The sequence below is a fragment of the Opisthorchis viverrini genome (assembly GCF_000715545.1).
Source record: "Opisthorchis viverrini unplaced genomic scaffold opera_v5_241, whole genome shotgun sequence".
Lineage (NCBI taxonomy): Eukaryota > Metazoa > Platyhelminthes > Trematoda > Opisthorchiida > Opisthorchiidae > Opisthorchis > Opisthorchis viverrini.
In genome coordinates, this window is record NW_008751893.1 from 830,180 (window position 1) to 844,011 (window position 13,832).

Below are 13,832 nucleotides of genomic sequence, written 5' to 3' on the forward strand. Positions count from 1 at the left end.
GATAACTGTCATTGCTCCGGATGGAGACTCCGGGAAGGGACAAACCAATGGTTAGTGATCTTGAAAGATATGATTGTTATGCAGCCAATGGTGGTCATGCATCAAAGCTAATGCCTTTAGTACGCACCTCTCTCGCTGCATGCAATATGGGGACAAATAGAACCATTTAACGTCAACGAAGTGACTGGATCATGGCTTCCAAAGCGTGATTGTCATTCCCGCATTCTCCTGATCCTCGGTGAACAAAACTGTAGCAGCTGGAACCATTATACTCTTGCACACCGTTTATAACTGAGTAACTGTAAAAATGAACTGTATATGAGACAGGGCATAGAGCACTCGGCACACCATTCCACTTTTTCACCTTGATGGAAGTAATACGTCTTAGAGAAAGTCTTTTAAGACCAAGAAGACCGGTCCGAAATTCGACCGGCAATTGGTACCACTCGTGCAGTCGGTGATTTCTGCTGTGCTAAATCATTCTCATATCAGACCTCAGTCTACGGAGAGTTAGTCCTATTCGGTGAGGCTGTTTCGAATATGCACAGAAAATAAAGCTATATAGAAAAATCACCAATATTACACGAGACTTGCCTCACGGATATCCATTAGGGACCTCTCGAAAAAGAGTCCAGCGTGCTGGAAATCACCCTGTTCAAAATGATAAAACCCGACCAAACCATACACACGACGAGATCTCTGAATAAACAAGAAGGGAAGAAAAAATATTGAGATACAGTATTGGAGCGACGTATCCTACTGCGGAATAGTTTTGGTTACAAAAACATACACCGCATTTCCACCGACGAATACAAGACGTCATTGCACAAACAAGTGAGAAAGAAAGACAGTTTAACGGGAGGAGGCACAATGTTTCCAGGGATTGTACAATAGACCCCCAACAGAGCAAACTGCTAGAACCGAACACGATTTTGCGCTTCCTGGAGGGAGGACGAGATCAATTGTGAACAAGATTCACAAATAACCTCTCAAGCCAACGAGCGTACTAGTAACAAACCAAATGACCGGAAACATTTATGCGCATTTATATATATTTATATGCGCACAATTTTACATAACACAATTCTAACCGGAGAGACAGGGTGATAGGTAAGTCTGCGTACGAATCTGTTTGTTACGGTGAAAAGCAAACTTTTCAGTGGGGAATTTACCTAATCGAATGTAAACAAATAGAGTCATCTCACAGCGAACCCACTACTGGGTCAGCTATGTGCTGCCTGAAGCCGCATATTCGTTTCGGCATTATACTTTCCGTATGAACGCTTTAGGAAAGTTAAGTTTCTGCCAACGCCATGACCATATTACTAAAACAAGCTTTCTTCCTATCGCATCCTGTTATGAATGCAGAATTCCCTAGTCCACAACATCGCCGCATAGTATCAACTAGTTGCCTTTTCATTTTGGACTTCGCACTTTGAGTACTCTGTAGTAAGCGAAAATTCTTACGTGGCCGGCAATTAGTTTTCTGCAAACTACAGCTTTCCCGGAGCAACACCAGTCATCATCATCATCATTGTCAGCTGTAATAACCGCGTACTCGTCGTACAGTGGTTGTAGCTACCGCAGTTTCGTTCACCGGTGATTTGGGGGGGTGCTATGCAGGGAACTACGCATTGAAGGCAATGGCAAGGATGCAAGTCACGGCACTGAGGGGGCCCCGTATTGAGGTTATCATCGGGAAAGACGGTAATGACCAGCACAGCCAAATTTGCTGGTGAAGACTTTACTATTTCGCTTCCAAGTCATTGTTTGACCACCTCTTGCTCGCCTCCAACCTTAACGTGTTTGCGCGAAAAGAAAACTTTGACAGCGTCCGTCGAATTGCATACCCAGCATATGAGCAANCCATTGAGGGAGCGACTGGGCCATATCTGACAATGTCTCTAGCAACACCAGTCGCTTGCCTATCAACATTAAGCAGTCAAAGGATCCGGTAAAGACAAATAAGATACATATACATTGTGCATTAGTCCGAGAACCTAACGAGTTGGATCAAGTTGTACAGACTTGACACCCTTTAGACGCATTGCTGCTCCACAACTCGAAAGAAGCATGGAGGTTGATATAGGGTTGGGATTTTCAAGGGGTAGAAAATTTAAGGTTGATTTCGAACCACCGTTTCTCCTGTCATTAGCTTCATCGCTTGATCACTGAGCTTACTTGCATAAGCCACGTGGATGTGTAAATCAACACAAAATGCAAACTGTGTTTCAGTTGAGAAACACAATTAGGTGAGCAAATAATTTAGTTAGACCTGCGCGAAGCGACGAGCGATTCGGCTAGCGCAGAAAAGTTCACTTTTTTTAGAGGTCGGCTAGCTTCGACGGTGCGAATTAGAAAAGGCAAGCAAGAATTTCCAGGACTAAATCTGTTTCGCCAGAGTCTTTGCTGTTTGAGGTGCCAATGTACCATTCGAGGCATCATCACGTATGCAAGTTCCTTCCATCGCACAATTGATTGTGTGCAGTAAAGTGGTCAGGTTTCTGGTAATATGTCGGAAAACTGGTACCTCGAGTGAGTTTATTGGTTGTTGCTCAGGTGGTGTTGATCTGCCGAGCGTGGCAACCGACTTGCAAACGTTTCGTCACCACCGATGTGCAGTGATGGTAAGTTGACGAATGGTGATGAAACACTTGCATATTAACTGCCAAGCTCGGCAAACAGATCGTCAGCCACGTGATCATCAACCAATAGGCCGTTTCGTTTGTTACATGTTAGGGAAGGCACAGTGGGGGAAATTTTGTCGAAAAGATGCATCTTTACTCAGTCAACAGGTCCACTAAAAATTTGATCCTTCATGGAGATCCAAAACAGACTATGCAGTCGTTGAATGACCTCCGTGAAGGTTTTCAATTAGGTTTCATAACAAATTCATGCCACATCCTAAGACAAAAACCACCATAAACTCGTTCTCTTTTGAAGTACACTTATGAAAATAAAGGGGTGTACAAAGAGGGTTAATTCAACTCGATAGCTTTAAAAAGGTGGAACAAGTATCTCTCATGACGAAATGGAGAAACAAAATAAACCAAAGCATACCGTGGAGAACACACTCTGCTCATTTTTACTGCTAGCCAGTTGTGCTTGAAAGATGTCTTCAACACGCTGCTGTTCTCTCTGTACGAGTTGTTTCGCCTGCTGTAAACAACCGGCCAAAATTAGTTTGCGAGCAAATCGGTCCCAACGCTCCGGGCCAATGGACAAAATGTCTACAAGACCACTTGCTTTGGATACGTAGGCGACGAACACCAAGTGCGGGTTGCGAGACGAGAAGCAACCAGCGATCGCGTTGGGAAGAAGCACAGTCTGCAATTGTTTCTGGTTGAAAATACTAGGATAAAGAGGAAACAACAAAATGACATGTTTGACGTTGTAATTTACTAGTATCGCTGTTGAACAGAGAATCTGTGGTTCCACCCTTGAAGAACTTGTCTCGGAGTCTCAATTACGTGGAGAGGCTCGAAGACTGCCTCTCAGTTCAGCCAAATTAACTTCAAATTCAATAAGGAATTCTTTTCCCAATTTAGATACTTGCCCATAGCCGATGACTGAAAAGAAGCAACCACAATCGATAGCTGGTAAGAACGTATATCTAGCGCTTGGAGATGATGAAATTGGCCAATAATTACCTTCACATTTTTATCCTTAATAGGGTACGCTTTTATTGTCCACGTCGCAACGGAAACAATACAATATTACGGTTTAGTTATATTGTTGCTAGCCTCGTCTTTAAAAAAAATCGGCAGTAGAGAGTGGAGTTGGGATAGCAGAAACGTGCGAGAAAGTTCAGTTTCACAGCCGGTTGCGCAAAACTGTTTAACTAAATTTTCAGATGGTAGAGGAGTATTTCCAAGCTTAGGATCAGTGTGGTAGTTATACCTACTAGGGTTGACTTCCAGATGAGTTATCAGGACAATGAGAACACTGGTCAGCTTTATTTGAAAGATTTTCAGACATGTAACATATGTTCTAGTCCAGGAATACGTAAGCCTACCAAGTCAGAATCAGAAAACGCCAGTCAAAAGCGAAACATTCGTCTAGAAGTGTTTGCCGCTAACTGGACAAACCGTGCGATTTATGTTGTGTTCACATATACATAAGTTGGGTTTTTGATTGCTTTTTCGGATGAATGGTTAATTCGTTCACTTCGGTCTGATACCTGGCTTCGCTTGTGGCACCAAACATTTCCACATAAGGACAGTCAACAGTCCAATCTAAGCCCATTAAATCAGATCCAACTGATGAGAAGCTCAAGACGGTATTTATGATTTAGTTCAGTTGTCTCATCCGGGCGATAGTCTTGCTGTTCTGTGCTACTGAGGCACCACCTCTAAGTAACGCTTTCCAGTTCAGAGTTACAAACGTGAAAGGGGCTTATCTCAGTGCATTTGCCGTGGAGTTGTTGTAACAACAGACGGAAACTATAGAACGACGGGTCGCTGCGACAAATAACAGCCGGTCGTCCCTGACGGCAGATAAACCGTTGGGTGACTTTCAACTTGGTGTCACTTTTGAATCATGGTACAATTAGTATGAGTATCTGTTCGGCGTTAACGTGGCCCACAAAGATGGTCCGGACAAGAACAAACGCTGTACCAACTATATTCAGTCCCTGATGAAGTGCCTGCCTCGATACACACCCACTCACTTGAACACATGATCCATGTGTCTCCACGAGGATGACAATCTTAAAGCATGTACTGGTATGGTTGGCCGAAAACGCGGGCATTTTCAATAAGACACACTCGCAGAAGACTGGTCATCATTCTCATTGAAAGTAACACTGGCGACTCACCGCATGTAACATGTAACAAACTTCACCCTGATGATTACGCAAGCAGAAGCTACACAATGCAATACACAGGCCACCGGTTTTTCCTGACCTTGTCTGTTGTCGTTCAACTACGTACAATCGGACGTTCAAGACATACTGCCACCGGATTTACTACAGATTTCGACTTCCTACGCCGAAAAATCACAAAACACCATTCTTAAACTGAAAAGTCGTGAGGGAAATTAAGTGTGTAAGAAAACTAACAAACGTCAAATATACACGGCAAGTTTGAAAAAATTTCGGAGTCCCACCAATAACGTGAAGACGCTGATGAAGTTACATTAGACCAAAGAAAACATTGTAATTTCGGCCGCTTTGAAATCCTTCTTTCCTATCACGATCATCATCACTGTCAGCTTTAAGAACCGCATACTTGTCGTACAGTGGTTGTGACTGCCACGGTTTCGTTCACCGATGACTTGGGGAGGTGGGTAAGCAGCTGCGCATTGGAAGCGGGAGCTGACAAATTGGTGCGTAACTACAACACTGTCAGTGAGCAGTCAAGTGGAAGAAATGAGAAGGAAGCTATGCATTAAAGGCAATACGTTGGATGTACGAGCGCCACTGAGAGCGCGACGGGCCATGTCTGATAATGTATCTAACAAATGATGTGGCCCGTCTCGGGGTCCCCATCCAGGAAGACCACAGTGACCAGCGCAGCTGAGTTTGCTGGTAATGGCTTTCAAACTTCGCTGCCAAGTCATTGTTTGACCGCCTCCGGTACTCTTCCACCCTTCAAGTGGTTGTGCGAAAGGAACTCTTCTAGGAATTCAGTCGACTGGCATACGGAGCACGTGGCCAAGCCAGCGCAACCTATAAAGTGTGATCAGTTCATCTATCGAAGGTGAATTATTTATTCCGAATGCCATTCGACATACTTCAGCATTGCTTATTCGGTGTTCCCACCCTGCCAATACTTCGCTGGTCAAACTCTGAAAGTCTTTTGATATCTTCGGTGCGCAGCGGCCAGGTGTCTGATCCGTACAGTAATATGGAGCGCACCACAGCATTGTAAACTCGACCTTGACGAATAGGCTGGTATCACGCCTACGCCACATGTGACACAGGCCCACAAAAGCTGCTCTGGTCTTCCCAATCTGGGTGAAAATATCATCTTCATCTTCATCATCGTCTTTGTGAAACGCATGCCAAACCGTGAGGCGGGATCATTTAGATTATTTTGTGTTGTTTGCATTACCACGAGTCAGATCCAAGAAGCGCTATGTCGCCTGCGCACTCGACATTTATGAGGGGACGCCCCGGGAGCACTTCGATCCCACAGGCTGATAGTGAGTCTTCGATGGTCATATCAATGACGAAGTTGAAGAGGAAAGGTGGAAGTGGACAGCCCTGTCTGACACCGCCTAATGTGGTAAATTCAGAAGAGAGCTTCCCGTAGACACGGCCGCGGCAGATGGCGTACAGCACCTTAGAGGATCGAGAATTTACTGCGCAGACAGTCATAGTGCCTGACAGCCCACAGAGTCAAACGAAGCTTTTAGATGAAGGAACACAACCATTTGGTTCTCACGAGAGACTCAAATGGATCTCTCGTTTATGATATTCTACAACTGAATGTGCTGCACACAGTCCGTCTCATGTTTCAGTTGGCACGACGTTCGAGATATCGCCATATATTTTCATCAGGAAACTACTCACAAGGTTTCTGAAAACTCTTCGACAGCCCACAACCGGTTTCGCCCTTCTTGGGGCTCATCAGGTAGGCGCAGTCCCCGAGTTTCCGTCATCAACCTTAGGTTCTACTTGAACCCAAATTGGACTTTTCCTTGTGAGTAGTTTCCCTTATGAAAATATACAGCGATATCTCGAATGTCGTGCCAACTGAAACACGAGGTGGTCTGTGTGCAGCACATTCAATTATAGAATATCATAAACGAGAGATTCAGTTGAGTCTCTCGTGAAAACCAAATGAGTGTATTTCTCAAAAACAGTCCAATTTAGGTTCAAGTGGAACATAATGTTGATGGAAACTCGGGGACTGCGCCTACCTGATGAGCCCCAAGAACGGCTAAACTGGTCGTGGGCTGTCGAAGAGTTTTCAGCAACCTTGTGAGTAGTTTCCTTTATGGGAACACAACCATTGTTGGTCGCTGTTCAAGAATCTGTCAAAGGGTGAATATGTGATCGATGCATCCTCTTGCACGACGGAATGCAGTTGGGTTTTCGCGAATCTGCTTCTCCCTGTGTTCAGTCAACTGTCGAAAAATATGACCATAGAGCACCTTCGATGCCATAGCTAACAGGCTGATGCAACGATGGTTTTCACACAGCGTTCGCGTACCCTTTTTGAAGATAGGAATAATTGTCGACACGCCCTTCTCTTCGTTCCATATAGCACCAATCAGATTTGTCATCTGGGTCACCAGAAATTCTCTGCCTTCTTTGAAGAGGGCTGGATACAGACCGTCCGGTCCTATTACCTTGTCACGTTTCAGTACGGATATTTCGTACGCTATTTCATCTTACGACGGGCGACCAAGGTTTGAATTCCATTCGACCGTATGCACTATCTCCACAGGCTGTGTTGCAGCAGGCCAGCTGAACTGCTTTCGAAATGTTCGGCCAATCCTCAGTTGAAAACAATGAGTCAACTTTCGACGTTGTTGAGCTGCGATTTTCAGAAGTAAAATTCGTCTATGAGGCCTGTGTTGTCTGCACTTATCATGAACTCCACTACGTCCGAGACCACGCTATCAGATCAGTGCATAACTTATGTTTAAAACAGCTACATAGCGGAATAAGCAGTTATGATTGGCTGTTGAATTATGATTAGAAAAAAGAGCAGAGACAGAAAACTGACTGTCAAATGGTCCAAACAGCCGTTGAGCAATTAGGTTGAGTAATGAGTTCCAATTTTGAGCATTATATATTTACCGAGCTGACCAAGAGATATCCAAGACATTAATGTTCCTCACTGTTCTTGAAGAAACTATGAGAATGTTCGGGCAACGATATATCACCACAGGTTCACGAAGTACATGTCTATTACCAGCCATAAGCAGCCGCCACGTGCATTGGAAAGACGCGGCTCCGGTACTGATGTAGGCACACTCTTTACACAACATACCCACCTGTCATCGGTAGCCCTGTAGCAGGAACACAAACCCCTATCGGGTAAAAGAAGCCCTTACGGCGGCGTCTATCCTTTTCCGCATCCATAGCTACAGTCACGAGTGCATCATCATCATAATCATCAAAGAGAGCAACATCAGTGTTGGCACTGACGCTTCACTGCTTCTCATGCACTCGTGCATGAGATTTGATATACGACAAGGTTGTTCCTCACTTGTTGTCCAACTAAGACATTGAGAAAAACTGCCGTGTGCTCACCTGGCTCTACAGGCATGTGTGCTGCTATCGAGCGATCCAGAAAATATTCGCCGGCATTCAGCTGAGTTTCACCAGGTGTTACAGCAATGAACCTGCTGCGATTAAAGGGCCTCGCTTAGTGACAGGTGCAAACGTGCGCGACACAGCATTGGTCGCCAGATATCCCCAGCGCTGTTCGAATTTTCCACCGAGTTTCACCAGGTGTTACAGCAATGAACCCGCTGCGATTAAAGGGTCTCGCTTAGTGACAGGTGCAAACGTGCGCAACACAGCGTTGGTCGCCAGATATCCACAGCGCTGTTCGAATTTTCCACGAGCCTGTGCAATCTGACGTTTTGGCCACGGGCACCAACGTTCGTCATGGAAACTTTCCTGACCAGAGGCCAGATTAGACATGTGGAGGTAGATATCCTCTTTGTTGTCGCTACTCACAAGTAGTTCAAAGCGAGTATACAAGCACACTGGGTGCATATTTTTTTGTGCTAATAGAGGGTCATCTGCGTTCCGAACGACACCGGAATTACTATCCCCACAATTTACGCATTCAAGTGTGGGAGGATGAATTCAGGGGGGGTGTTCTTGTTACAGTGCGGAAGACGTTGAAAGAAAAGAGTCCTCCATCGCCTCGAATGCTTTTCCTTAAAGCGCAAGAGCACGTTCAAAGAATGAACATTATATAACTCGGCTTCCCACACACTTGGGTATTTCTTGTTGAAGCAAGACAAGAAGAACTGATCAACCAACAAGAACTGATGGACACTTTAAGTCAGGGAACACCAAGGCTGCAGGTCCTCTGTACATTCACCACTGATCTAACAGCTGATAGAGTTTGAAAATGTGATTGACACATCCTTCATCGGGTGGAAATCCCGCTTGCTGCTCATGGACCAGGGTTCCACGTGGTACCCATGGGTATCACTTAGAATACAGGGATGAGATTCCCCTGAGACTCACTGTGGCCATGCATGATTTTGCCTACCAAAAGCTGGTCAGATGGTCGAAATTTTAAATGCTCTTACAAATCATGGTACAAAGGATTCTTTTCAACTCGCATAAATTTTAGACCAATCTTAGAGCGTCCGCAAAAGGTGTCTTCTGTTGATGTCATGTCTTTATACAGTAATATTCCTTTGCACCAGACTGTCGAGTATTTGCGAGACTCACTGTAGCACACAAAATATCCACACATGTTATTGTAGAATATTCGAAAGAGCTAATCCTCGTATTTACGGAAACCATTCGCTTTGAGCTTGAAGGCTAGGCGCACAAAAGATTGATAGCACGACACTGAGCAACCTACCTGGACTTTTATTGGCAGGTGTTTTTTAGACATGATAAGAAGACGACTTTCCGACGGCATCGCAGTTGGTTTGTTCGCTAAGCTGGGTGACTTAGTTGCAAGTCGAGGTGATATCATCAATCAGTTGTAAGTGGAAGTGCAACGTTACTGGTTGTTCGGAGATTAGCTAGTACATGATTTGATTGATCTTTTAGGGATTTGGGTTGCGTTGTGGCCCAATTATCCTGTGTCTGGTTGGTTCGTTGAGTATCTTCGTTTTAGGAGTCCGGTTCCTTTCGTCCACCAGCCCGGCTGCGTGACTTCTAATGATTGCGCCATATTAGCACCGTGGAACAAGATTTCAAGTAGAGTGCAACAGATATTCCAATTCTTACTCTCGATTCAGTGACCAACCAGGTGTAGGAAGCTCCGTTGACGTCATACCGCCCCCCCCCCAAATACTGCTCAGCGCTCTACGAATTACTGTTGTGCATATCCCAAAACTTCACCAACAAATACAAGGATGATATATCCGTCATCAAACACAGCTTTCAAACGCAGGAATAACTCACCCCATAAGGATTAATCATTTGAACATTCCTCCAGATTACAATAGTATAATTAAAAAATCGTTCAGCTGTAACATCCTTTCAGCACCTTGCTGTCATGGCGTTCGAAGGAAACGCGACGGCTGAGATTCTGCCAGGTTGCCTAAGTCTAGCCAGGAGATGCAGAGGTCGGGTTCGAACCACGGACCTTCCGGTAAGTAAGTTTGCGCTCATACCACATCAGTGTAAGTTAGAAACTAGCTTCCTGCTCTCAAGCATGCAGTCAGCTGTAGTTCACATATGCTGTTAAGCATATAGCCATAACGTGAGTCCATAACGTGGTCAAGCATAAAGAAATACCAAAATCTTAAAGACCCAGAATGTTTTTACTGAATGCGTGATGTTGGTCAGACAGCCAATCTTGAGTCAGTCGTCTTACTTCCGACCACTCATTGTTAATGAATAAGTCTTAGTGGTCAATTTGACGATGCTTCTTTGGTGTCGTCTGCAGATTTTGCTGGTCTGCCAGTCTGGGGGCACAAAAAGTGAGCAGACTGTCATCATCATTACCATCGACGGCATGCCATTAGTGTTCAACACCGATGCACCACATTGTGCCAAGCGTTCATACGGAATTCGGAAAGTCTACATGGATAAAACACGGAACTAGAATTGGTAACAATAGTTCGAACCATAATGGTTTGCCATCCAAAACACTTACAGCGCCCACAGACTAAGCGAATCTATCTCGGGTATCCTCCCATTCATACTACGTGTAATCGGACTTTGCATTCCAAAGAATGCACTAACATTTGAAAATTGCTTTGGTCAGTAATACAGCTTTGAAGTTCCTACATTGTGCAGTGCATTTCGATGCGAATAAAACGGGCAGCATGGGTATGCAGCCTACATAACAGATAGACTATCGGTTGTGTGTTTATCACTGTCTCTACATCTAGTCTTATTCAAAATCAATTTCATGGGATCAGTTCCCCTTACTGTCTTTGAACAACATTACTCCTAACAGCCCAATTCATGAGCGGCCTGTTAATTTGACAGGCCTGATGCAATCCAACGAAAAATTCGAAATGGTTTTCAGAAACAGCCAATCCAAACCGGATTGCGAGCAACATGGATTCGTTAGTGAAAAAGCGTAATTAACTCAATCCGCAGGCTTTTGTTGTACGCCTCCAGTGAGGATAGACGTTTTTAGGGTTGCGGTTCGTTTGATGAACCAGATGGAAGCTTGAAGCCAAGTTAGTTCAGTTTGGGAACAGCGTTTCTAACGATAAGAATAAACAGTAAATTCTGTTTCGCCAGTCGTTTTGATGCGTTTTCGGTAACAAACATGTGCACTTTGGATAACCATCCACAACACCACTGCAGTGTAGATCAACCATACGTGAACAAACGATGCGAGATACTCTATAAGGTCAAACCGCATGTGGCTGTCAAGTGGACTTCTAGTTGCATGAAACCACAGCACCGCTTTGGCATGGTGAGACATCTACCACTACGATGAAGTGATTCACACAAGTATGATAAATGAAAGAGCAGCAATTTTGACTGTCTAGCTATCTTTGGAGCAATAAATATGTACTAGTAACGTATGAATCGTTCAACCGACCTGAAACAAAGCTGAAAGCAAAGATGATTTCATTTCGTAATGATGAGTCACTGAAGAACATCCCATATCCAGGCGTACGAAAGCAGTGCACGCTTAAAAAAAAGTAAAAACAGCTGCCTGGTCACCAAAATTCAAACAATACATTACAAGCAAGCACGCAATCACAACAGGTACCCACCTGTGTATTGTAAAAAACTCATCGGTTAACGAAAACACATATTCCTTCCAAACAAAAACACTCAACACGTTTGGAGACAACTGTAAAGGTGGTCTGTGAGAAGTTCCGTTCGCATCCACGATGACTCCAAGCGATCCGGGGCCGGAGATAAGGAATTCATCCTGGAAAGTAAAGAATGAGTTCACGAAGGCAAATGATCAGTTAACATACATTTGCTACTAGCGCCAGAAACGGTCTGCTGTTCTGTTGCTGGTCATAGGAAAACAGGTCGGTGGTAGCCTTTGTATGCAGATTTAACGATATATAACGGCCTTCAGTGGCGAAACATAGAAAATTCTCCCCAACACACTGAACCTGTGTAACAGTAGTTGTTGCGGATCCTTACCAGAGAGCTGGGCAAAACAGAAAGTTTGTGTTCAAAGACGAGTGAAGCATTTGTAGGTGTAATTCGATAAATTTGGATGAACCGAGTATGAAAAGCTAAACAAAGCTGGACGAAAAGGGTGATGAACAACCGACAATCTACTTTGGCTGTCTGTGCGCCGTCTGGCTGCAACTGGAAAGTGGAAACCCCACGACAAGTTGGGAAAAAGTTAACCATCTGTCGTAAAATAAACGAGTATTGTTGCAAACCTCTAGCTGCTCGGCATCACAAACACAGACGACATTGCTGCTTAAGAGTGTCAATAGTCTGAGCTCAGTGCATGCGTCCATCCGAACAACATCTGAATCCTGTGAAAGCTCTTGCGTAGGAATATCTCAAATAACCTACGCTGATGGTTCTAGCCAGTAGTTCGACGTAGGAGAAGGTTGTCTCATTCATTTCACACTCTTCCAGAATATACTGAGTAACGGTGCTGCAGAAGAACATTACAAATTAGGCGTTTCACTTACCCACGGTTTGTGCCAAGGAACAACATGTTGGAAAGCGAGCACATAGAAGTGACCTGAGTTTTATCATATTACAGTTCAAATACAAGGAGGATTTACCTTTGTACTCGGATCCTCGAAAAAAAGAGTGCTACTGTTGGAAGGGAATACATTGTACTCTTCATTTTCCGGAAGGGGGTCGTTTTCTAGACCACTCATAACAGATCCGGAGTTTGACAAGCTGCAAGGAGAGACCAGAGTAGTGTGAAAAAAGCGTTCTACCCATCTGACCCAATGTCACAAAAAGGCCTGGGTTTGATGTCCTGCAAAGTACTCATAAGAACTGAGGTTTAAAACCCCAGTCGCTGTCACCAGAACATCGGAACGACTGTGGAATTACCAAATTTGAATACTAGTGTTACACTGTCATACACCTTAAGAAAAAAGCAAAACTATTAGACGTGACGTCCCTTCGGTGCATGACCACCACACCACCAACAGGAAGTCCGAGAGCTACGATAAACCCAGGCTGTTCAGATCTGGACAGCAGCAAGCAGGAAATCATTACTGAATTTGAGATACAGACATCCCAGATAGTATTTCACACCTAAACTTCTGACGTATCTCGAGTTCTCTGGAATTTGAAGAAATAGTCCCTACGATCATCAGGTATTTGGCAACCGAATGGATTATCATGGTTATTATTCGCACGAGTACGAGAATGTTGCCGTTCATCAACCTCCTATTCACACAGCGGTAAGCCCTTCCGGTTAGCGTTTAACCATGCCACTAAGTGTCTTTACAAGACCAGCAGGAGGTCAATTGCAAAATTTTTGTGGTGCCGAAGGAGAGTTTCCCTGAAACCGAAGGGTCGTTTATACAGGGTAACTGTAAGAGCAGTCTTACTTTATGGTTTTTAAATCCGATACCTAACAGAACCAGCAGAAAGACATCAGTGTTCAACACTAATGCTTCACTGCCGTACAACCATGATTAATTTAAAAGCCTTATTGTGGAGTGAAAATAAAAGTGGGCGGGAAGGAGAATCAGTGCTACCTTACTGCAATGAATCCGAGGTGTCTACACCTCCAGACACCCATTCAGGCAATCTACATAGAAACTGA

The 13,832-nt window shown here is 44.3% G+C and overlaps 1 protein-coding gene across 1 annotated transcript in view; it reads right to left on the reverse strand.

Moving 5' to 3' along the window:
* The window catches only part of T265_14673 (hypothetical protein), a gene marked incomplete at both ends in the record, with an annotated part of 40,029 nt that extends 27,081 nt beyond the window's left edge, over nt 1-12,948 (reverse strand). The window contains 8 exons of the mRNA XM_009174700.1: nt 3,061-3,352; nt 11,839-11,999; nt 12,049-12,186; nt 12,224-12,439; nt 12,472-12,570; nt 12,611-12,695; nt 12,733-12,785; nt 12,829-12,948. Coding sequence (XP_009172964.1) covers nt 3,061-3,352; nt 11,839-11,999; nt 12,049-12,186; nt 12,224-12,439; nt 12,472-12,570; nt 12,611-12,695; nt 12,733-12,785; nt 12,829-12,927 — 1,143 coding nt within the window. The remainder of the gene's footprint in view (nt 1-3,060; nt 3,353-11,838; nt 12,000-12,048; nt 12,187-12,223; nt 12,440-12,471; nt 12,571-12,610; nt 12,696-12,732; nt 12,786-12,828) is intronic.
* Between the last annotated feature and the right edge of the window lie 884 nt (nt 12,949-13,832).